General features: G+C 39.5%; 1 protein-coding gene across 1 annotated transcript in view; it reads right to left on the minus strand.

Annotated features, from left to right (window-relative positions):
• Nucleotides 1–1,022: 1,022 nt before the first annotated feature.
• The window catches only part of KIF26B (kinesin family member 26B), a 333,909-nt gene continuing 309,201 nt past the window's right edge, over nt 1,023–25,730 (minus strand). Inside the window, exons 12-15 of the mRNA XM_063306130.1 lie at nt 21,174–24,567; nt 8,036–8,235; nt 6,596–6,746; nt 1,023–2,523 (exon numbers count right to left, since the gene is read on the minus strand). Coding sequence (XP_063162200.1) covers nt 2,375–2,523; nt 6,596–6,746; nt 8,036–8,235; nt 21,174–24,567 — 3,894 coding nt within the window. The 3' untranslated portion in view covers nt 1,023–2,374. The remainder of the gene's footprint in view (nt 2,524–6,595; nt 6,747–8,035; nt 8,236–21,173; nt 24,568–25,730) is intronic.

Raw genomic sequence — 25,730 nt, forward strand, 5'->3', positions numbered from 1 at the left:
GCTGCCAAGAAGAATTTGTTTTCTTTCTAAGGACTGTGGATTTGAGCCACAGTGTGTGCTGATTCTATGCTTCTGGACATAAAAAAGAGCCCTATTAGATGAGATCAAGGCTCTACCTTGTCTAGCCTGCTATTTCTCCTGCTGCCCAATTAGAGGTCACAGGGAAGCCCACAAGCAGGATAGGAAGGCAAGAACACTCTCTATTGTACTACAGCAACTTACTTATGCTCCATAACCTGTATTACTGTTGGCAAAGTACTTCCTTCCTTGAGTTTCCCGTCATTTGTAATAAACCCTTTTTGTACATATTTTATTCTACTTATGCATATAGCACATGTGAAGAAATACAGAATGAAGTGTTTTCTAACTATATATAGGTCTGGCCTATCAGTCAGATGATCTTTTACCTTAATTTAAAAAATGCATAAAGGAACATACCAAATCAAACTTGGAGATACCAGTGAACCAAATTAAAGCAAGAGGTTTGCGATTTAACTAGATAGCTGTAACTTTATCCACATTCCAGAAATGCCCTTGTATTTTGCTTTTCATAGTGCACTCCTGAATATGTTTTGTATTCTGTTTCAGCTGGATAAATAACATTAACAAATTCATCATATCTGCTGCTAAGCAAAGGTCAGCACACAGATAGGCACAGTTATGGGGACTGGTAGCACAGAACCAGTAACTTTTATTCTGATGCACAATGTATGCAGTCATTCTCCTCAGAAGTAAATACTGAATAATATGATAGTATTATTCAATATTTATGATATTGAATAAATTTTAATTATTATAATAATGATGTCACAAAGAGCTAAGATTTTGCTCTTCTCAAAGAACAAAGAATAAACTGTGCATAGACAGCTGGTGACTAAGTAGCTGTTTATACAACTGGTATTTATTTCCATGATAAACAAAATTCACTTGCCTCTTTTAAAAATAAAAGTCAAATGAAAAAAAGTCATGGATTTGGGATATGTTTTTTTCAGAGTATGTTTCATACAAAGAAACTTTTTAAAAAGTTACTTTCAGCCTTTCTATGGAAAGATTATGAATGCTTGCAGTTTACCAATATTTTTATCTGATTAGGAAAAATCGAGAATTTTAAAGATTCCCTTTGAGTAACAACTTTGCCATTTTTTTCCTTTTCTTTCTCTTTTGGCAAAACTGTTCTGTTATTGAGACCATCCCTAGCTGAGAACAGACAATTTAGGTATCCCCAGAATTGGAGGAAAACCTCAGGAGATGATGATGATACCTGTAAGCATGCAAAGGTTTCCGAGCTAGCTAAATAGATTCTGATCCTGATTTACCAATTAAATTCTTGTGTTTATAAATCTTGAAACCATGAAGGTGAGTGCAGTCACAAGCCATCTCAACTTGTACTGAGGAAACAGGTTGACTAGATGGTGATCTCCAAGGCCCTTCCAATCCAACTCTGATGAGTCTATGATTGTAACGCTAGGAAAAGTTAGTATACTCAGTTAAATAGAAACAAAATAGGAGCGTTGACCGAATACACGTAACAAACGATGTATTTATTTCAGTACCCCAAAGGAAAACGTATTTAAAAACTATGTGATGCCTCATTTTCTTAGTGCCAACTGAAATCTTGTCATGTCATTGGAAAATCCACATTTTTGTTTTTACTAAGAGTGGGGAAACCTATTTTCCTCTGTTACATCAAACATCTGTGGGATTCATCTAGAAATTCTAACTTCTTTTTTTCTTTGAGTGGTCTTACTCTGCTGTTGAACAATAAAAGACAGTTAACATTTATTTATATGCTGTATCGGATAAGAAATATCTCTACAAACACAAGTTACGTAGAAACAGCAAGTCAGAAATAGAATAAAACACCAAGTGAAAATAACAGGCTGTAAATACATTTCAAAAAATGTGATTTGATTTTTTTGTCTTTTTCTTTTTCTCGACTAGCACCATCTGTACAAGGAGTATGAACATAAATGTTTGGATAATAAAGATTTGCAAGGCACTTAAGACAGTTTTCCCATGTATTTTTACTATACCAGGGCTCTCAGCAGTTCCCTACATCTGCTTCTTCCTCCCTCTTCAGTTACTGATGGGGTGGGGGTGGGGGTAAATCGCTTCTGCAGCAGTTCCTATGTACAAACATGTCCTTAAAGATTTCTCAAAGTGCTCTTTCAGGCTTGGAGAATCCACATCCTTATTTCTCAGTGTCTTTGCTTTCCAACATATATTCGCATAATTAGAAAAAAAAATCCATCTTCTTACACATAGTCAAAACATGACACCAACCTTCATCCTCATTCTGGGTCTTTGGGATATAGTTCAAAAAGAAGGAAAGGGGTGTCTGGCAGTAGTCCAAAACATTCTTGAGGTTAATTCTTCATCGACGTCTGGAAGAGATGTCAAAGCAGGTGATCATCATGAGGTGGGCCTTGCAATAATTGACACGATTCTCTAACCGCTCAGTCACACATTCAAGAGCCTCCAAATACTCCAGGGAATCCAAGTCAAAAATGTGTTCCAGATCAACTGTAAGAAAGGAAATAAAAACTGGAGGAGAAACAAGACTAACCCAGTGTACTGTCAGAGATGGAAATGCAAGCTCTATCGTTCTCATGCAATTTGAATGATTTATATTCATATACAGTATGGATGTGCAACAGTCAACAGAATATGAGTACAAGAATCTATTCAGTGCTACTATTAAAAAGGTAATTGCAATACCAAAATTAATGTTACTATTTGCATAAGGCACCTTTGCAACCCATTGTATTATCACTTGATTTTCTAATTTTCATTGTCATTTAAACCCGGTTGAAAATAGTTATGCCTAGTAATATAAAATCGTACCATAATAACAACAAAAATATTATGGCCTTTTCATAGCAGACTGTTTACTTAGCATGAACTTTCATGCATTAGTGCTTCCATCAGCAGATGTTTTCAGTCACTGATCTCTAACCTGGTTTCCTCTAGATGGCACTCGAAATTGAATACATGTGGAAGAAATCAGTCTGAAGAAGGCTATAGAAACTGTTATCCTCAGTTTGTTTATTATTTTTACACATACAGGGCTATGTGGGGTAGAAAAGTTGTGGAAGGTTACAAAATAAAAAGTGACATTTGTAGCCAAAGGCAAAATATATACAAGATTCAAAGGAGCAATCTATTCAAAACAATAGTTGCTATATTCAAGTTTTCTTTTTACCTATACTATGTTTATTTATTAAAATATATACTACATTTTCCCCAGAAGCATGAAGTGGCAGACACAGCACTTTTTCCTCCTATTTTTCTCCAAACAGCTTTGTGAGGTAGACTAGGCTGGCCCAAAGTCACTCAGTGAACTTCCATGGCTGAGGATGGGTACGAACCTGGGTCTCCCCTTTCCTAGTCCAGCACCTTGCTACACCACACAGGTTCTCATTTAATATAATAGTGAGCAAGACTTTCAAAGAAATCCAGAATCTGAATTCAATCCCAACTGAATTGAATTTTATTTGCTAAAACATTCTAGTTTGGATTTTTATGCTACAGTATCCTTTGGATTTTTTTTTTTGGTTAAAATGGGATGATTTAGAAATCAGCTGCAATGCCATTTTCATATTGCCTAAATATTATTTATATATGGTGTCTGTATTTATTATATGGGCAAAAGCTGACCCTTCTGCAGAAGAATTGCATATATTATATTGAGGGCTAGTTGGTGATGAGTCCTCAGTAGTATGATTTTATTTCATAAACAGAAAAGCAAGTGTTTTACTAAAATATTGTGAAGAGTGGGATAAAGATTTAGGATTGAAGTCTGAGATTAACAGAACTATGTTTAAGGAATCTAGGTATTGGAATGAGTTTAAATCTCCATGACATGACTAAATGCATCCCAGGATATCCAAGGAATTAGCTGATGGACTGTCTCGACCTTTTCATATTATCTTTGAGAAATCTTGGGAGAATGGGTGAAGCACTAGATGACTGGAGGAAATTAAATGTTATCTGTATTTTCAAGAAGAGGGGAAAGAAAATTATAGGGAATTACTAACTGATCTCTCTGTAGTTCTCTGGCAGCGAGTGAGGCATTTCCTGAAGGCTAAGCTGGAAAAGCTTAGGTCTCTATCCAAAAGGGTGACTGCACACAAGCGCTGTGTACTATGGATTCTCTACAAAAAGGGACAACCCTTCAAAAGAGAGCCAGTTTGGTGTAGTGGTTAAGGCACCAGGCTAGAAACCGGGACTCCATGAGTTCTAGTCCTGTTTTAGGCACAAAGCCAGTTGGGTGACCTTGGGCCAGTCCCTCTCTCTTCCCCAGGAAGCAGGCAATGGCAAACCACTTCTGAAACACCTTGCCAGTCCAGGCAGTTGACCAGGAGTCAGACACAAAACACACACACACACACCATGTTACTGATCAGTCTGACATTGCTACCTAGGAAAGTTCTGGAGGAGACCATAAATAGACAAATCTGGGAGCACCTTGAAAATGATACAGTAATTACTAGACACTAGCATGGATCTGTCAACACTACATTATGCCAGACTAACCTTATCTTACTTTTTGATCAAGTAACTTCCTTAATAGACGGTAGAAATGTTTTAGACATAATTTAATTTAATTACCGCCAGAGTCCCTCTCTTGGGGGAGATGGGCGGTAATTAAATTTGAAAAATGAATGAATGAATAAATAAATAAATAACATATTTTGATTTCAGCAATGCATTTGACAAAATATCTTACGGCATTTTAATCTGTGGGCTGGATTAAATGACAAATGGCTACACTGTTACACAGTTACATTGCTGATTGTTCATGAATGGTTCCTTATTAAACTGGAGTGAAGTATTAAGTGAGGTGCCACAAAGTTTAGTTCTGAGCTGTCAACATTTGTATTAATGGATAAAGAAGCAGATGGAAGGCTATCAAATTTGTGGATGATATAAAATTGGATGGATTTGCTAATGATCTTAAAATACAGAAATAAAATTAAAAATGATCTTGATGGGCTAAAGACTTGAGCTGGAGGTAACCAAATGCAATTTAGTAGAGCCAAATGCAAAGTTCTTCACTTAGGAAACAAAAATTATATGCACAAATACAGGTTGGGTGACTTCAGACAGTCACTCATGCCATAGTCATCTCACAGCTCAACTACTGTAATGTGCTCTATATGGAGCTACCCTTAAACTACCACTTGAAAGCTTTCACTGATCCAGAATGCAACAGTACAAGGAGGGAGATACACTGGTTACCAGTACAATTCCAGGTACAATTCACAGTCCTGGTTATTACTTATAAAGCCCTACGTGGCATAGGGACAGGTTATTTGAGGGACTGCTTATTTCCTATAGTTTCTGCCCAGTCAACATGGGCCATTCTATTAAATAGTGTCATCTTTTGGGACCCAGGAAACATGCCTTCTCCTTCTGGCACCTGCCCTCTGGAATGAGGTACCCCCAAGATTAGTGTGGCTCCCACCCTGTTGGTGTTCTGGAAGGCCTTAAAGACCTGGTTGTTCTCCCAGGACTTGGGCTAAGGTGGAATGAGCGCCGTATGGGATGTATTTTGTAGATGTTTTTCTCTTGAGTGGCTGGATTTCCATCTCATGCATTCATTTGTATTGTGCTATTTTATTTTTATTCTGTTTTGCTATATTGTGAAGTGTCCAGAGTCTGGGAGCTGGGTGGTTTCCAAATCATAGGAAACTGTAATAGTTCCCCTTTATTTTGCTTTGATTGACCCCACTTTAAGTACTATGCCTAATTCTGGTTGTTATACTTCAAGAAAGATTTGGAAACAGTGGAAATACTCCCAAAAAGAACTATTAAGGTTGATAAGGGGACTGGAAACTAAGTTCTATGAAGACTGAAGATGCTTAGCATGATGGCACACTTGTTCCAGAGTGCAGGACATAAATAAATGAATATAAGCTATAGGAAGTCAGATTCCAACTTAATGTTTAAAAAAAGTAAAGGAATCTAACAAATAAAAGCAGTTTAGAGTGGAACCAATCACCCGGAAAGGTGCTGGGCTTCCCTTCCATGGATATGCTCATACAGAGGTAAGACAGCCATCTGTCAAGGATGCTAATATTCAGTTTCCTACGCTAAGCTCAGACTCAACAGCTGAAGTGGCCATTTCCAACTCTATGATTCTATGATCTCTATTCTTTCCTAGCTATATATAAAGAATCAGATTAATTTCTTACATAAGATGTTTCAAGCAAGGGTCAAATTTGCCTTGTAGTATTATTTAACACTGGGAGAGCAGATTTATTATATAATTTGTATGTCTGAGTGAACAGAGGGCAGAAGAGGAAAAGAAACCTCATTTTCAGAAGCTGTGGAGTGAGACGCCTATGCGTTAATCTAGCGATGGCAATATTTCTCACTTCTCGGATTCAGCTCTTGAACAAATACACCCACTTGCTTCCAATGTCACGGTTTAATGGAAATTATGTGGGAACAGTGATAGAATCACAGACAATCCAAACCCGCTTGAGGTCAAATGTAATTTCAATCTTTGGTTTAAGAAAGTAGCGGCTAAGCTGAAATTCCAGTAAAACTTTTTGGCAATGAATAAACTGAGGTGGCAATAAAACCTTACATTCACTGAGCCACTTATTAGGATCCAACATCAGGTACTGTTTGGTCACTTCCAGCTCTCTCATTAACCACTCGTACTTGGCCTTGACCTCTGCAATTCGCTGCTGCCGATGCTCCAAGATTTTCAATTTAGCATTGAAGCAAATCACCTCCTACCCAAGACACATGAGAAGAAAGAAAAAAAGAAAGGATAAAGATGCAGCAAAACATTTCTCCCAGAAGAATTACTTCTCATTTGGTAACAATCAGAAGCACAATAAATTAAATAATGGAGAAACAATTACAAAAATAAACCTTGGACATTTAAGGGATGGTGGGTGACAATCTCATTTTAGCTGGCACTGCGTTCAGTCTAAATTTCCTCCCAAATTCAAGGGGAAAAGTTATTTTAAAACATTGTTTCTCTAGATGTTATCATTGTTATTTCACATCCTGAAGCAATTGTATTTTTGCAAGGCAGAAAGTTCATTATCAAGGGTACAATTCTAAGAGTGAAAGCAGAAGTTAAGATGAAGTGTGTTATTCTCACTCCCAGTTGCTGGGAGGGGGCATTTGTAAGAGAAAATTACTGGGGAAAACACTCAATTTCCCTTGAATGGATCTGAAACTAGGAGTGAACCATTGGAGCAAAAAATGGTCTTTCCTTACTACTCACCATAAATGACTGCCCCCTATTCATTATCTTTTGACATGTGACCTGGGCTATGGATTTGTCACCATACCATGACACCGTACCAAGATATTGAACATTTATAGGTGCATTGCAATCTTTGGCTTTAAGAAATGGAAAGCAAAAACCTCATCCTTCAATCTACATTACATTGTTGGCATCCTTCAGGGTCAAATATGGTCTAAAAGGGGTGGTATACTGCACGTTCTTGAACCAGGGTTTCCTCCAACATGGACACAAAGCTCTCTTCTTTAGCAAGACTTCCACTGAAGACCACAACTCTGTGTGTCCATTATTCTTATTCTGATGAATATAAATCTGATCTCTGGGGGAACCATTTCTTTGTGTTTACAGAAGTGAATATGGACTTGTGGATCAGATGGAGTGTGAGTACAGTTACTGAGTGGGAGTATAGTTACTGAGGGTAAGTATTTCTTGGAGCATACCACCATCCTTTTTTTTTTAAACATACCTCTTGCAAGGGACATCTTTGGGATTTTCTGACCAAATTTGACTGCAAAGGTTACATGCATGTACATATAAATAAATATCAACACTGCTTCCAGAAGGCTTCATTTACAGTAAAACGTTTGCGTTCTTCTCAAATCTCTATTGGGAATTGTTTTTAGTTGGGTATTGTAGGTGCTATTTGAATGTGGATGTATTTTAAAGAGCTATTTGCAAACTTAGCTGTAAGCATCTATGAATAAAAATACAGTAATATAAAACCAATATCTATGCTTGTTAAAAAAAACATGAGGATGGTCTCACATTGTTATCCCCCATGCGCCGTCGCTGGAGCCGTTCCACATCATCAATCTCATAGACTTTTATTTCAAAGGGCTCCCCCATCCCTCTCTGGGCACTTCGCAAAGGTCCATCTACCCAGCGTATGGCTGGGCTGGTAGGCTTCCTTACAGGAGATGTAGTGTCAAGAGATAAAGCTGGAATGAGTCTCCGCCTCTGAGAACCTAAACAACGTCGAGTTGTAAAGTTGTTATCAATGGACAAATCTATGACACTGTTGCATGACATGCATTCTTATCAATAATTCTGTATGATGTAGCAAATCTATAAGCACTTAAATATAAGCATTGTAACATTACATTTCTCTCTTACAAAGCATTGGTAGTATGACAACAAAGGAGTGCAAAACCTCATATAGAGCCTTCATTTAAAGGATAATTGAGAGCAAGGAACCATTACAGATAGCTTTTGTTTGCAAGATTTTTCATTTCATAATACTATAGATGAGATTCCATTTCACTCAATCTCTGAATGTCTTTGAAATATCCAGGGAATCAGGAAATGGGTAGCTTTTTATCTCGTAAGTTTTGCTTATTTTATGCAAAAGAAAAAATCAAAGCACAAAATCATATATCTGTTATTTATTAAACCATGCTCATCTTGCATATATATTCATGCCATGTTATAAAATAAAATCATTAACATTTAAGTGAGCTTACTTAAAAATGGAAGGGGGGTAGTCCTCTAGATGGACTCCTAATAGTACAATACTTGCTGCTCAGATTTAGAAGTGACTTCGTCAGACTATTATATAACTGATAGAGATTGAGTTTCCTTCCAACCTTGCAGTATGCATTTTGCAACTGTAAAAATGTGCAATATGCAAAATACATTTCCATTCTCCTCCCACTAGTTTCCAAACCATTCATATATAATTAAAAGGCTAAGCATGAAAAAGGTAAGATTATTTCAGAACCAGGTTAATATAAAAAGTAACTTCTAGTCAGCACCTAGCCAGCCTTGTCTGATTTTGAAAAACTGAGCAGGGTCAGCACTGGTGACTTCGATGACAGACTACCAAGAAGTACCAAGACTATAGGTTAAACGTGCAACTTGAAAAAATATCCCAGAAAAAAAGCAGTGGCAAAAAAGCTTGACTCAAAAAAAGACTACTTTTTAGAGAACCCGGACACTTTGTGTGAACAAATGTTGCATTTTGAGCAGCACATCCCCAACAATGAATAGTGCACACCAATTATTTCTTTAAAAGATCCATAAGTTTCCAATACATGTAAAATAACTCTTGTAAATCTATTACAATTCAACTCTTTGGAAAACTGTAACACTATCTGTGCTATTGTGGTTAAACATTGCAGTCTACAAGTGTTCCTCAACGTGGTGTCCTTCAGATGTTAGATTATGGTTCCTAAGATTCCTACTGGAACTATTTCACATCATACATAGAAGAGTTCCAGATACATGCTCTCTTGGATGACAAGCATGTACAGGATTACAGTGTAAATCTTCTCCCGTGTAACAGATTTAAATGATTTATCTAGTAGTCCTCACCATTGCCCTAGATCTTTTGGTGCCAAATATATTAAAATAAATGGGAAAGGAAAAATAAAGTTGAAAGCAACAATCTCAAAAAAAAAAGTGTCCCCAGTGTTAGTATTTATTCTTGTCAATAAGCCCAATAAACTGAAAAAATACAAAATGGGGAAAATTAGTAACACACTGCCTTTGGCCAATTCAAAACTCAAAACATAGGCCAAATAAAAATCTGACAATAACCAACTTATGTTAAGAAGCCTTGGCCTGAATGATGATGCATGAGTTAATCCCCCCAACACAACTAGGGGGATCTTCTAGAGGAATTTGAATATCTTCAAAGATTACAGCCACATTGTGATGAGGGGTTGTGTGCATTTTCTGCTACAAATTGAAGAACTGCTCAAACTTAAACAAAATAAAGGTTTTCTCAAGAAGAGAACAATAGAAAGAAGGGGAAGTTAAGCAGGGGAAGGGATATGCTACCTATTTATCCTGCTTCATCATTCATCCATTTCAGATTTTTAACTGCTGAAATAAAATTAGCTCTGTTCTATTTTCTCCAAAGCTAGACATCTGCCTTTGTGAACTCTGCTGAGCACAATCCTATGTGCATATATTTGGGTTCCACCTTTAGAACCACATTTGCAAATATTTATTAATGTAGCTGAAAGCAATGAGTAACAATTGTGGGAGGGTGAGAAGAAACAATTCTCTCTTAGATGCAACGATAATGATCTGAAACTCAATCTGTTTTAAGTAAGTGTTGGTTAACAAGCTGATTACTTAGACCAATGTTTCTCAACCTTGGCCACTTGAAGATGTGTGGACTTCAACTCCCAGAATTCCCCAGCTACCATGGCTGGCTGGGGAATTTGGGGAGTTGAAGTCCACACATCTTCAAGTGGCCAAGGTTGAGAAACACTGATTTAGACACTAAGAATATAGTGTGACTTAAGGGAAATCTGCTGCCTCAGAGTTCCTCTGCTTAGAAAGGACTAAAAGGGACTAACCTTTTTAAACTCAGTAGGGTTTACTTCTAAGTAGACAAAACTCTCATGGCTTATCTATTTTGCTTAAGATGGGTTATTAATATTATTACACCACAGTCTTTCAGGGTCAGATTCAACAGAAATTCACAGTAATACAAAAAGAGACTTTCTGCATAATTCAAGAGGTATCCAGATGAACACATACATATAAAGAGCCTCAACAGGGATAAAACTACACTAGCTTTACTACACCAAACAATTCTGATGAATATATAAAGCAATGTAGTAAGGTTCGCAATAGCTAGAATGTACTGGTCTGCTCCAGGATCTACAGAACAGGAGATTGGAGAAGGTTCTCATCTATCAGTCTGTTCATAAGATGATACAGCAGACAGTTCTCCTACTGCAACTCTAACAATATAAAAGAAGGCCTGTTTGTTTTCAGCTTCCAAGGCTATACAGCTCCAGTGGCCAAAATGCCCATGAGGAAATTTCATTTAGCAGCCTAACTTGATTGACTGTAATTTCTACCACCTGTTTCTGAGAGGATCAAGTAATACCTTTAGGTGATCTCCTTTGGTCAGAGTCTAGCCAGGCAAGAAATGTAACAATAAATAACATGATGGTTGCAATGCAGCTGTAGGACCATAACCAGAGTCTTGTTAGGTGGATTAAATATCATGTGGTAAAAGGAGAAGAGGTGCAGAAGTTTACAATTTGGGTCTTTCCACACCATTCAGAAATATAGCAAATCTAATATAGCATGTGTGTATTTTCTTGTTAGAAAATTAAAGAATTCAGAAATGCACATTTTTCTCTTAGGACAAAACTACATGCAATGAAAAACAGAAAGTTGGAGTTACTCCTACCTCTTGTACTCTTTACCCACACTGTACATAATTCTCCTATAAAAAGTGTGGCACTTTTGAATTACTTACAGTTGTACTGAACTGTTGAATAGTTGTTTCAATGTGTCAACATATTTTTACTCCAAATAGGGATTTTAAATTCCTATGCGTCCAGCAGATAATGATACCTAGCTGCCTTTGGCTTATCTTGGAAAGAGTTAAGTAGGGGGGAAACTGTTAATACTGAATGGGAGACTACTAGGGCATCTCAAACTTGTTGGAAAGACCAAAAAAAAAAGAAAAAATTAACAATCCCAGAAGACAGGGGCAAACCACATTCACACTGCTGTCAGGAAAACTCTACATTTCATGCCATCTACATGCATGAAGTGTGGGGGTGTGGGGGCTCAGTGGTTGAGACGCCAGGCTTGCTGACTGGAAGATTGCAAGTTAGGCAGTTTGAGACCCGAGCGCTGCATGAAGGGGTCAGCTTCCATGCTCACTCCAGCTCTTGCCAACCTACCAATTTGAAAGCATGCAAATGCGAGTAGATAAATAGGTACCACTTTGTCAGGAAGGTAACAGCGTTCTGTGACTGTCATGCTGGCCACATGATCGCGGAAGTGTCTTCGGACAACGCTGGCTCTTCGGCCATGAAATGGAGATGAGCACCGCCCTGTAGTGTTGGACACGACTAAACGGGAACCTTTACTTTTACTTTATATGCATGAAGTACGGCATAAGATCAGATGAAAGTGTTCCAGCACTGGTACAAGGACAGAGCTGCTGCCTTCAAACAGTGCTAGAACATTATCCCAGTGCTTCTCCTCTGACTTCATGAATTATTGAAGTACCAGTATGAAAAGAATGCTGGCCATTGTCTTGAGCCTGATATGATATGGCTGACGGCTAGAGTTTATGGCTCAGCCAGTGTAGCAACACCTAATGAATACAATAATACATAAATAATAGAACATAACATGGATTTGAATAAGGATGACTATTTTTTCTTAATGAATCAACCATGTGGATAGTTCCTTTATTGTGGAAGTACTCAGCATGGCATAAATATGTGGCTTCAGTCTGAGAAATAGCATTGGTCCTTTCACTGGGTTGAATTCTGAGTAAAACCCAAAGAATCATCAAAACAGTAATCAGTATTTTCATCTCAATCAATTTGCCAAGGGTTTATTTGTGCCAGTTAGTCCATTCAGCCACCTGCATCTCTCCTGCAACTGCTCTGCCTGACTTGGTTAATTTTAAGGCCTGTAAATGAGCCCTACTGTCAAGAGGCAGACCCTCACTAAACAAGGCAGACTGACAAGTAATTTGGGAGAAGTCCCAGAGAAGGTGGTAGTAACAGCAGGCAGTGCCCAGTACACCAGCTTCCCAATGAATAGTGATTCTTTTCCCTAAACATTTCACTTCAGTGAGGCTGGATTTCAACTCATGATTGCTCTGCCAGCTCTCTGACGCTTTTGTATATGGAAATTATTTTGAGCTGGTTATTGGCCCAAGCATGCTGCACATTTTTTTTAATGAATTAGTACAATCCTTTTTTCTTGTCTTCTGAAAGAGAAGGGGCAGTTCTGACATGCCAGTTGCAGTTATATTCCTTTAAGTAAGTCTAAGTAAGCTAAGTTATCAGATCTTATTTTTAAGTAATTGAGTAGTGTCCAACTCAACCAAGCATGTCCCATGGAACTTTCCACCAGCACATTAGTCCATTACTACTTCCTCTATTAAAAACCTGACTGTATTGATGAGGTCAAGAACATAGTAGTCAAGTGTGTAAAAAAGGTTCCTCATCTTCTTTTCAAAACAGAATATATGTGTGTGTGTGTGTGTGTGTGTGTGTATGTGTGTGTGTGTGTATACACACACACACACTCATATATATATATATGAACAGCAACACCCCAGCCCACCCCAAACACACACCCAAGTGTTTGGACCTCATTTTACCATCTCTACATTCTGTTCAGCATTCAAGTGTTTTAAAAGGTCCCTAAACACAGATGCATCATCGCCTTTTATTCTATGAACATCACTAGGAATGTAAACCACCCCTCACCTCACATTATGAATTACCATCATTATTGCCATTGTCACCAGTTGTGATGAAGGAAGTAAAAAGCAACTATGTTTGATGCTGTTTGGCTTGAAGAACTTAGTTTTAAAACCAAATACAGCATGTTGTCCAGCCCAAAGCCAGTCATCGTTCTGCTTCATTCTGGCTCATCTTAAATAGATGTGAGATTCATTTTTTTTTTATTCTGAGAAGAAATTACACACATGATTGGTTCAGTATTTGTATTTTTGCATAAGCATATTTTCTGTCATTCAAGGACTTGGGAACTTAACGCTCTGTGTAGAATCTCTCTCCACTCATTACCTTCCAGATCTGTTGGATTACAACTTATCAATTCTAGGTTAGAAATTTTACAGATTCAATTCTGAAAATCCCAGAAGAGAAAGTCTTTCCTGTACTGTGCATGGTTGAGTTTTTGAACATATTGTACTACTGCTTTTCTGTCATCCAAAATCACAAAGCTATAAAACAACCCATAAAAAAAAAGAACAAAGGGGGAAAATCTATACAGTCTTGTTTTTTTAAATAAGGTATCTCCTACTTAAATAAATAACTAATAAAGCTGGAGGGACCAAAACATTATTTGGTCTAAGTCTACTTCGGTTTTCTTTTTCCCACACTACACTGCATGAGAGACTTATCTACATAACAGCCCTCCAGTTACCCATTATATAAAAACATTTTAGGTAAAAAAGAGAAAGACTCCTTCAAGCCAAGCTCAATACCTAACCCTAATCTTACATATCCATAGCCATGTTATTTTTTTCTTGGCAAGAATATGAAAGTGGCTTCTTCTGGGATTTTTTCAACTTCCCACTCTACTCATCAGCCTTGGATTTCTCCCATCCAAACACTAACCAGATACAACCTTGCTTAGATTTTTGAGACAAGCTTAGATGGCTAAATATGCTCAGTTGAATAGATCATTCCCATTCCCCCCTGCCCAGTGTCCTGTATGGACTAAGCATGTTCAATAGTCACAGCATGCAGTATGGACAGGAAGTGTAATGTTTTGCTTGAAGAGAAAACCTGGCTGGGACCCAGAAGGGCACATAGCATAACCTAATTGCAGAATAACTTATTTGCATTCCTGCACCCTCTGCTGCTTTTCAGAACCCATTCCAGGTTGACTCAATCCCTCTATGAATGCAGTTGTTGCTAAGATTTGATTTAAAAAAAAGAAAAGAGGTCATGTTTAGCCATACTACTCCAATCTGAAGAACTTAGAATTGGATTCTCTTTGAAAGCAGACATCCATATAAACTTCTGTGTGCTTCTCTAATGATAAACTTGAGCTATCCTAGCTCTTACCAATTTTGAGTTTCTCAATTTCAGTGGCTAACCACCCCAATAAAACAAACAAACAAACAATCAATCAGTAGGCTGGGTTGAATGACACTATAGTGCTTTCGCTTTCTGTAATAAGCTGTTCTCTAAAGATTGGACATAAAGACCCATTTCTTAAAATACCAGGCACACCTCTTTTTCTGAACTGTCCTGCACCTAAATCAGTTTTATCATCAATAATGAATCATTACTCAGGCAAACCAAAGCTATTTGATCTAACTGCTTGTAATATGGACATGAGCCTGCTTTATAAAAAGCAAAGAACATTTATGAGAACGGGGAGAGAATGAAATCTAAGGAAGTTCTGCATAGTTTTTTTTTAAAGCTGTTTCAGATTGCATTTATTGTATGCTCAGGGGCTTGCAATGGGTTGGAAATATCATGGGGGATAGGAATTGGAACCCGATAAATAGCATGTTGGAAAATGCCAAAGCATTTGTGAAGATTGTTTAACAGCTTAAGTGATGCCTTGATGCATGTGATAAACTTAATTCTAGGTCTGCATCTATTATGATTTTACTTTTTTCTCCCAAAATTTACGTTTAACAATGGCAGAACTGAAAACAGAATATGCATAATAAGCAAATTCACTTTTGGTAGAAAGGCTTATGCATGTATCAATTTAGATTCAAGAGTACTTTGATAGATATGAGTGATGAAATGTAGTACTGTGACATCAAAACACTGAATTGCCACATTAGAAAGGGCCTCACAATTCAGAACAGATGAGGCACATATATCATGAAGAGCGAAGGAAACCCAGTCTGAACCAAGAGCCTCAAGGCATATAGACAGTGGCTTGAGTGTCCACAATGGGGTACAAAGCACAGAATGTGCGTCTTGATTTCATCAGGCAAACAACACGTTATGTATTTACATCAGACATTAAGATTATTATCTCATTTGCACGATGATGTTATGATGCTTGTGTTGTCATTTTGATATTATCATGGCTTGTTATGGGTGTGCTGGACAGTGGCTCTCTATCTCAACTTGTATCACTCCCTACAATTTCTAAAAATAAATAACTAAAAGCATTCTGTAATCTATGAAGTTTCAATTTTGCACTGTTGGAATAATACCAAATTCGGCCACCTTTCCTTCATTGTTATAAAGGAGCAGTGAAGTCACTTCAGTCTTGCATGATCATCTTTTTTCTCCCAGAATGCTTACAGTCTACTTAGATATTTTGATTTTTCAAAGTCAGTGAGTACACAGTGAGTAGAGTGAGTGAGTACACAGCTCCTCTCAACAGTACTAAGATCTCCTGAGTATGCAATCATCCTTTAGGCCCCAGATTACTTTCCCATCTCAAAGGATCTCAGGTACTGAGTAATGCACTTACAAAAAAAGAAAATTTTCAGAAGGCAGTGAGAAGAGAGTAATTGTTTTTATAAAGTCCTGGAACTTCAAAAAATAACTGTGAAACTTAACAAGGCTGGTGATTTTCTTAAAAGTCTTTGTGGCCTTTCTTAAAGGGAACTGATGTTGATTCATATTGATTATGCCTGACAGCTAGCATTTCTGTTAATAATATTCATAAATAAACCAGACAAGGTCACCTGACCTGAAATGAACGTATCTACCACATCACATTCATTATGACAATAAGTATCCATGACAGCAAATCAGGAAGGTTCCAATGCTCTAGATTAACATAATATCCAAATGGAAATGCTGTGGGTTCCTGATTTTTTAAGAACTCATGTTGGCAGTCTTTTTATAAATAGATACAAATCAAAGGAAGAGAACACTCTTGAAGAGGGAAAAACTGAAGTACAGTACTATACTTCTCATTCAAATTCAATGTAAACAGCATTCCCCCTTTGCAGCTCAGCTTAATCTTAGTCAGTTCTGCAGTCATTATCTTGTTTTTATGATCACATAAATCTGTTGACATGAAAAAGAATGTGCTTTCACCATCTATTCCATTTACTGTAGGGAGAAAAATACAAAGAGGAAATATGCTTGGAAGCAATAGATTTTATCAATTCACATGCCAGTTTCAGGGAGGGAGAAAAGCCTTTGCACTAATTTTAAAAAATTATTTAATGCATTAACAATTAAATACAACTTGTTATCTGTAAATTGGAAACCAGTACAAAGCATTCAAAAGACTGGTCCAAACAGCTGCATTCTAACTCAACATTCAGGTTTAATCTTGCTTGTCCATTATACATCTCTTTCTTTGCACAATTCAGTAAAGATGAACTTTACACATTATGCTGAAGGTCAATGGATGCAAGCTCTATCAGGGTAACAGGGCAAGCAATTCCCAGAGAGTCCGCTGGAAGGGACCTCAAGGGTCAAGCCATCCAAATTCCTGCATTATGCCAGGATCTACTAGATCTAAACCATCCTTGACAGATGCTTATTCTGCCCTTCTAAACATTACTGACAGAGGATCCTACTCCCTAACAAGAAAAAGGTAACTAGTCCATGTCAAGCAACAGAAATACAACCGAACAATGTCAGTATAAGTTGAAACTTTATGCCTTGTTCTTGGTTGAGAATCTGAGGACAAAGAGAGCAGAGGATTGTGACATCAACACATGATGACTAGCCTCTTCTGCTTTATCAGAATTATTGGTAGAAATATGGAACTGTACAGCCTTTTTGTTCAGGAACATATTCATTTACATTCTAGACTGATATCTTCTGGTATCATGAGAAACTAGTAAGCTACCCTAGGGATGGTATTAATTTTACCGTCTGCCATGAACTCCTTCCACAAGGGACAATCACTCTACATTATAATAGGCATCTTTGTTTGCTAATGTGGAAAACTCTCCTTGTTAAATGGCAGCATCATGCGGATGATAACGCAATTGAAAGACTACTCAGAATGATACAGAGCCCTTCCTTCCTTCCTTCCTTCCTTCCTTCCTTCCATCCATCCATCCATCCATCATGTCTAATTCTTGGACACTGCCTGGAAAAGTCCCTGAAGTTTTCCTGGCAAGGTTTTCAGTAGTGGTTTGCCATTGCCTCCTTCCTAGGGCTGAAGGAAAATGACTGGCCCAAGGTCACCCAGCTGGCTTTGTGCCTAAGGCAGGACTAGAACTCATGGTCTCCTGGTTCTAGCCTGTGGCTAGCCTGTGGCTAAGGCATCTAGCCTGATGCCTTAGCCACTATACCAAACTGGCTCTCTCACTTTCTACTGGGAACCAATTACAAGTTGTGCCAATGGAGAATTTGCAGTTTAGGTTCCTCTCATGAAAGGCAACTTGCAGACTAATTTCTGGAGGTAGATGGTACAGCGGGGAGTCAATACAGGAAAGCACTTTCCTCCTAATGAAGAGGAAAAGGGCCACATTTCTCACTCCTCTTGCATACTCTGAATGACACTGCTTTCCTTGAAAGGGAATTTGCTGAAGAGTCTATACTGTATGTATTTATGAAATTCTGTATCTCAACCAGTATGCTGGTCTATGACTGAAATAAAGATTTGATTTAATATGGATTTCTAGGGATTGCAGAGAAGCTGAAACCTTCAGGCGTCTGCAACATGCTGCTAGCAGAATATAGGCGAACCTTTACGAGCAAGTGTGAAGTTTCTTCCCTGATGGAAGCCATTGTAAATTAATCTATAGGGGGTCTTGCTCTGTGTTTTAGGACTGTTTGCCTGCAGGAAGCTAATAGCAGAATTGTTTTTTAATGTATTGCTCAACACTAGTTCTCCATTTTAAAAAAAACATACTTTTGCCTATATGCTTAGTCAACAAGGTGCAGAATTATATTTTGCATGCCAAATCTGGAAAGACACCAATTCCCTCCACTTGATATGGATTTGAACCACAATGGAATAACTAATTTCTCCCTCCCCAGGGCAGGATCCTGATGTGGAGTGGAGTCTCTATATATGCAGTTTACTTTTAAATCAGTAAGTATGACGGTTGATTGATGTATTGCTGTTTGACCTTAGGTAGATCAAGATTTACCTAGTCTAGCATTCAAGCAGAATTTAAGTGGTCTGGTAGAAATTGGCCAGTGGATCATTGCTGGGATGTGATTTGATTTTTTGGGAGTAATTCAGTGGTCCATAGGGAAAAGAATTGGTCACATTTGTTCTCTCTGCAGCCATCCTAGGAAATATTTATTTCTTCTTTGCTCTTACCTCATTAAGAAAGACCAGTCTGAATCATCATCACCAACTACAGATAATGTATGGGCAGATGGCGAGGGAAAACTGAGTCTTAGGCTGCTCTCTGAAACTGCCCAACAACCGGGACATACAGGGCTTATGTGATGGAATGTCTAACAGAGCTTTGGAAAACAGAGGAGGTATCAAGACAGTTAAGGCAGGAAGCAGGGCCATTACAGGAGATTTCTGAGTCCAGGGAAAGGGAAGCATAAGAAACTCAGAGTAACTCCCTCTTAACTGCACTAGGAATAAATTGTGCAGAAGCACCCCTTTGATAGGGTTTCAAGATCCAGTTACATTTCCCTGCTAGCAATAAAGATCTTTCCAGAAATCCAAGTGGTTCTTGTTCCCTGAGGGCCTGACAGTTTATTAACATGGTTGACCTCTCAGCCACGTATAAAAAGTCACCATTAAACGTAAAAGTATACAGACCTTTCATTTTGTTATCACTCAAATAAAACCACCCTATTTCCTTTGGTCACTATGAAAGACATTTAATTTGCATTTCATTTCCTGAAAGCCAATCATACTTTGAAAGATTCTTGAACCTGTGCTCTTCAGATACGTTAGGACAACAGCCCCATAATTCCTAGTCAGCCCCGTGATTAGAAATGGTAAGAGCTGTTGTCTTAGCACATCTGAAAGGCACAAGGTTTACCTTTACTGTAAACCGCCCAGGTCCCTTGTGGGAAATGGGTGGTGATAAATTTGATTAATAAATAAATAAAATAAATTAAAAAAAGTTGTTTTAGTAGACAGTGTTTTGGTCTTCCTCAATTCTATCATAAAGAGTCTTCCAAGCAGGAAATGTCTTTTTTTTTCCCCTCAGAAGATTACTTTTTTTTTTAGATGACTGTTAAAAAAGTTGGTAGTCTTATGAATTCACTATTGCACCAAAATGCACCTGAATTTTTCCATCATGTAAGCAGTAAAGATCAGTGATGTAAAGATTTATGGAACTATTCAGCACGCATGGAGCATGTTTGTAACTCCTTCAACCAAACATGTTTTTTCCAGATTGTGATAGAGTTGCAGAGGGCAGTCATAAGCTTCGGCCTCTGGGGCAACACCTGCCTTGTTGAACAGCATCCCCCCAAAGATCTGGGTGGTCCTGACCCTATTTTCATTTTGTAAGGCTCTGAAGAGCTGGCTGTTTCCCCTGGCATTAATGCAAGGTTAGGCAGGCTCTGTTGTGGATGGGATTTTAGGGCTGGAATGTATCATTTGCCTCAGGCATCATGGGTTATGATTTTTAATTGTTGGGGTTTTAAAATCTTCGTATGTCACCCAGAGTCACTTCTGTAAGATAGGCGGCCATATAAATTATCTTGATTGATTAATTAATTAATTTCAGGAAAAGACACTGTGACTCCTGGCAGCCTCTATTCTGTAGTGTCAGAATGCAGCATCAGAATTCTATATTTATGATACAGGATCTATATACAGGTAGTCCTTGACTAATGACCATAATTGGGACTGGAATCTCGGTCGAATTTTAGCCTTTGAGCAAATTGGTCATTAAGCGAGATATACTCTCTTGACTACTTCACTCAGTGACTGCAATCTCTGCACTCCCAGTTGTAGTTGTTAAGCAATCTCCCAGGTATTTAAGTGGAGGGAGCAAAAGAAGTACCTGCCAAAGGGTTTCCCCTCCCCTTCATGCATGGAGGGGAAATCCTTGGTGGGGCTGGAGGAACAAAGCAGAAGTCTTCAGGATTTGAGCTTCGTTCCTGTGGCTCCATGAAGGGTTTCCCCTCCCCTCCATCCCCTCCACTTGCAACCTTCCCTGCTGGCTTCCCCACTCTGACTTTCTGGGGCCAGCAGAGAAGATTGCAAATGGTGATCACATGATTGCAGAATGCTTGGCAACTGGTTGTAAATGCAAGCTGGTTGCCGAGTGCCCGAAATGTGGCCACATGACTATGGGGCTGCGTGTGCAACGTTTCACGATGGCCGGAAGTGCTTTACAGGCTGTAAAGCGCCCTTTCCAAGGCTGTTGTAACTTTGAACGGTCATTAAGTGAAGCCTTCCTGTACTCACATTTTGACTTTGTGCAATTAAGCATAATTAACTACTATTTTCCTCCAATGTTGAATGCTTACCTTGCCACTTGGTGCAAGTCTAACTTACTTGGAAGCTCAGCTTGCCATTTGCAGAGCTTTTCTCAAGACACCCACAGGGGACATACCTGTATTTGACCGCTTTTTTGGGTTTTTAAGACTTCGGCATCTGCCACTGATGGAGCTGCTGTTTTCACTCATAGAGTCTTGTGCGGAGGAAGCGCTTCCTGTCGCTTCGCTGTCTCTGATCATGCTTTCGTATCCACTGCTTCCACCACTGTGGTAGAACAGAGCTGTTTTCCCCATGGCTGGAGGCAGCTCCCCACTCAGGACACTGCTGTTGTCACTTCCATGGCCACTGCTACAGCGATGAGGCTTCCTAGGAGGTGTGATCTTGCTGTACGGTGAAGGGAGCAGGTGTACAGGTGGCTTTTTGTCCCCGTGAATGCTGTTGCGTTCATCTGTGTCCGAGTTCCTGCACAGCTGCATTCCTCGGGTGCCGGCGCTTCCTTGCAGCAGTTCTGAAATCCTTCCATTAACAGCTCTGAGGGGCAGTTTGGAAGAAAGACCAGAGCCCCGGTTCCTGCTAAGAGACTGAGTTGACCAGGACATGTTCTTTCCATTTGGAGGCAAACTTGAACTCTGTCCCACAGACTGAGGAAGGGACTTGGTTGAAAAGCTGAGGGTTTTGGTGGTGGAGGCAGCCAGACTTCGAGCCTTTGGACTTGCCAAAAGGAGCTTGCTCACTGCAGAGATCTTTGATTGACTGGCCTTCGGTGAAGCCCCCGCAGACTGGGAAAAGCCTGAGCTTGTTGGGGAGGATATTGCACTGTGGTTGAGGCTCCTGCCAGCTCTGGGCATGGTGGTGTCTTTCCCAGTATTCATCTTGGAGCTGACGGAGGACAGGCTTTCTGCCCTTTCCAAGGACAGGCACTCGTAATGACTCCCATTAGATCTTCCAAGAGAATTGGTTCTGCTAGCCAGCTGTTCCAGTTTTGCACTAAATAATTTACTGCTACTATTGTTCCCACTCTCCATACTGGGACCCTTTTGTTTCCCACTCAGTTCATCAGGAAAGCTCGCCAAAAAAGAGGGTGGTTGGTTGGAAGGGCTACTGGTGCTACTGCTACAAGCACTGTGCTGGGGACTGGCTCTATTCTTCTGGTCAAGGCTAGATTTCCTCACAGGAGGTAATGGTGGTGTTCCTTTGGGGCGGGTAAGAACACCTTGCTTGGGAGAAGCAATCTTTCTTTCCAAACTAGCTTTCGGTGTTTGAGATGACACAGAACAGCTCATGGCACCACTCTCCTCTATATAATGATAGGAAACTGCATCAAGTTCCTCCAACTTGTTGGTCTTCTGGAATCCTCTGCTGAGGTTGCCATTTTTCAAACTCTCAGTAGAATGAAGGGGGCTGTGGGTTGCAGAACTGGACAGTCCCACTTCACATTCATCTACAACCCTCCTTGGGTTTTCAGTTCCTGGTGAACTTGAAATCTCTCCGCTGCTGCTACTGAACCTGTCAGCAGAGTTTTGTTTCTTATTTTGCTCAGCCTTAGGACCACCATGGTCATTTTTTGTACTATCTTCCCTCTTTAGCCAAGGATCATCAAATTTTATGTCTTTTCTTCCACTGGATTCTTTTCCCTCATGAGGATAGGGAGTTTGGGCTGGTGATGACACTGCTGATATGGCCTCATGGCTCTCTTGGGCCTTAAAAGAATTAACAGCAATACATGGGAATACTGTAATGTTGGTCTTCATTGGAATGAACCCTTCACAACTGCTTAGGCTTGTAGTGTTTGATATTGTAACTGTAGCCTTTTCCAGTGCTGATATTTTACAGCTTCTGATGGGAGATAATTTATTAATACTTTTGTCAACCCCCTCTGGTGACACAAACATATCCTCAGTCCGACGGTTTTGCTTGTCATTTATGCAAACAGAACTATTATTCTGGACTGCTCTTGCACACTCAGAAATAGGAGTTTCTGCCATTGCTTCTCCATGGCCGTAGCATGCCTGTGCTACGAAACTGTGGCATGACTGCTCACCATCGCTTCCAGTACTCATTTCACTCAGCCATGAGCTAATAGAGGAACGTCTACTTTCAGCTTCTTCGGCTTTGTCCACCAGCCCCATTTTTGGAAGAGGCAGGAACTGGGTAATGCTTACCTCAGAAATAGGAGCTGTGCTGGAGTAGCACTCAAGATCTTCACTAATACTGCTGATAATACTGACTGGTCTAGATCCAGAGGCCAGTGCCTGTACAGAACAATCACTGTTAAAGCTGATGATACTTGTTGGCCGTCCATTCTCCAAAACTCCACTAATGGTCAGCTCTTCAACTAGGGTAAATACCAGCTCATCCTCCCCGTTAAGTTCTAATGGCTGCTGAACTGTGACCATAGTCGTACTCAAAATCTCCTTCTTTGATTCTGGAGAAAGCGATTGTTGCTGCTGCTCTACACTGTCAATTGTCTCTCTGTAATCAATGTTGCTAGAGGAGAGTGACTTTTTCAGGATTTGAGGGCTCATTCCAATGGGAGGGGTCCGGATCTCAGATTGCATCAGAGATTCACTGGATACCATACCCGAATCTTTGCTTAATGATGATGGCGGAGGTGCTGGATTGGGCAACACCCCTTTCTGAGTATAAACTTTGCACCTCTGAGAAGGAGAAGCTGGTGGTTTGTAATCAGAGGCTTTTGAAAGGCTGGCAATACCAAGCCGTGGTGATCCCATGGGCCGTGGCTTGCTTTCTATGAAGCCACAGCTATTAAGGCTTTCTCGACTGCTTTGCAGGTCTGTGCAGTGAGGTTGCTGGGAACGGTTAATCTGACTACTAGGGCTGCCTGTAACATTCCAAAGGGCCTGAGGAGTGGAAACCTCATTAAGCATCCTACTGTGAACAGGGGAGTGGGCTCCCTGAATTTTGCTGGCTGTAGCGTTTAAGTTTTCCTTGGCATCTTTATCAGGTTCTGGGGAGACCACAAGCTCATCTTCCCTGCTTGGCTCTGATGCATTACAGTGCTCTGCCTCTTGGCCTGATAAAGGACATTTAGTCACTGGGTCTGAGTTAAACTGAACTGGTAGTTCTTCAAAAAGGTATCTGTCTGTCTCTTCACTGCCATCAATGCAGTCTAACCTCTCTTGGAGTTCTGCAAATGTATTGCACTTCAAGCAATCTCTTTCAGAGGTGTCAGGGGCTGTCTCATTCATTTCTTCCAACTTGCCTTCATTTTTAGTTTTCTGAAGAGCAGGAACTATGGGGACAAAATCAGGAGGGCCTTCATTATCAGTCAGCTCCTTGTCAGAAAGAGCTGTTCCATTAGGGCCAACATAAATGACAGTGTCACATGACTGTTCACTGCTAGAAGAATAATCTGGGTCACTTGACAAATGAAGAATTGGGAAGTCTGGATCAACAACATTCCGTGAATGGAAAGGTCTAAGTTGAGTTGGCCTCCTCATTCTCCCTTCTTCACAAGAGCTTTCTCCCCCAGAAGAGCTTGATGTATACTAGAAATGAGAAGAGGGATGAAAAGTTGAATTCCAAAAAGTGCTTTCCAGAACCAATGCACTCAAGTAAGCAGTGATATGTGTTCTAATTACTTGCAATACCACCATGTAGGGACTACCTCATTCAGGATCAGCCTTTCCCAATCTGATACTCTCCAAATGTGTTGGAATTACGATTCCCAAAATGCTCAGTTATAATGCTCGATGGGAATTTTGACAGTTCAAGACCCATCACATGCAGAGGATCTAGGATGGGAAAGAGTGCAGTAATTTGTCACAGTGAATTAGGGACTGTCTCCAGAAAAGTCATGCTCTCTGATGTCATGGAGGAAATGGTGAAATCCTCACAGCACACAACTGCACAGACTGCTTGTGCATTTTAAGCAGGTCCATGTGCTCATATATATGCAGTGACCACACAGCTATTTAGGGCCTTAGCATCATCATGAGTAAAAAATAATTTTGAGGTGAAAGGAATATTAATTGATTTCAAGCTTTTTAATTCTTTAATGGATTCTATACATTCATTATAAAATTTGCTAATATTAGCATTTTTCAGATGACAAAATGAGGCTACACAGCAGAAGCAACATGATCTTTCTCAGAAATCCATCAATGGTTATCTCTTCAGCCAGCCTCACTATCCCTCAATACAATGATATTATAGAGTCATAATGCTGCGTAGTTTTATTTAAGAAAAGGTATTTGAGGCAATCAACCTAAATAACACTTCCTAGATGACTCAATGGGACATATTTTTGACATGGTTGTTTAAGACTGCATAACTTGTTCTGATAATGCTAGAAGCTGATAGCAGCTGATCCTGCTGTTCTCTGAAGCTTCCAATCCTCCAACACTATCTGCTTCTCTGGTAGGGAGCCTCCAGTGGATCTCATTCATTTTCATGAATGGAAGTATAGATAAATATGTGCACAAGGGACTCTGAACCATAGTTGAAAGCAACTGAGGATTTTAAATTGTTACCTCTCTGTCTCTCTCTCCCTGCCCCACACACATTTTGTTAGACTGTAGGAGTACAGTTGCATGGAAAAGCGTACCCCCCCACCCCATCAAACTGCATATTATTTATGTGCAATTGTTGACAGGTGCAAAAAAAGAAAGAAAAGAATATGGCATTTGCAGAAATTTGGACACTCAGTTGA

This window comes from Candoia aspera, chromosome 1 (genome assembly GCF_035149785.1).
Source record: "Candoia aspera isolate rCanAsp1 chromosome 1, rCanAsp1.hap2, whole genome shotgun sequence".
NCBI lineage: Eukaryota > Metazoa > Chordata > Lepidosauria > Squamata > Boidae > Candoia > Candoia aspera.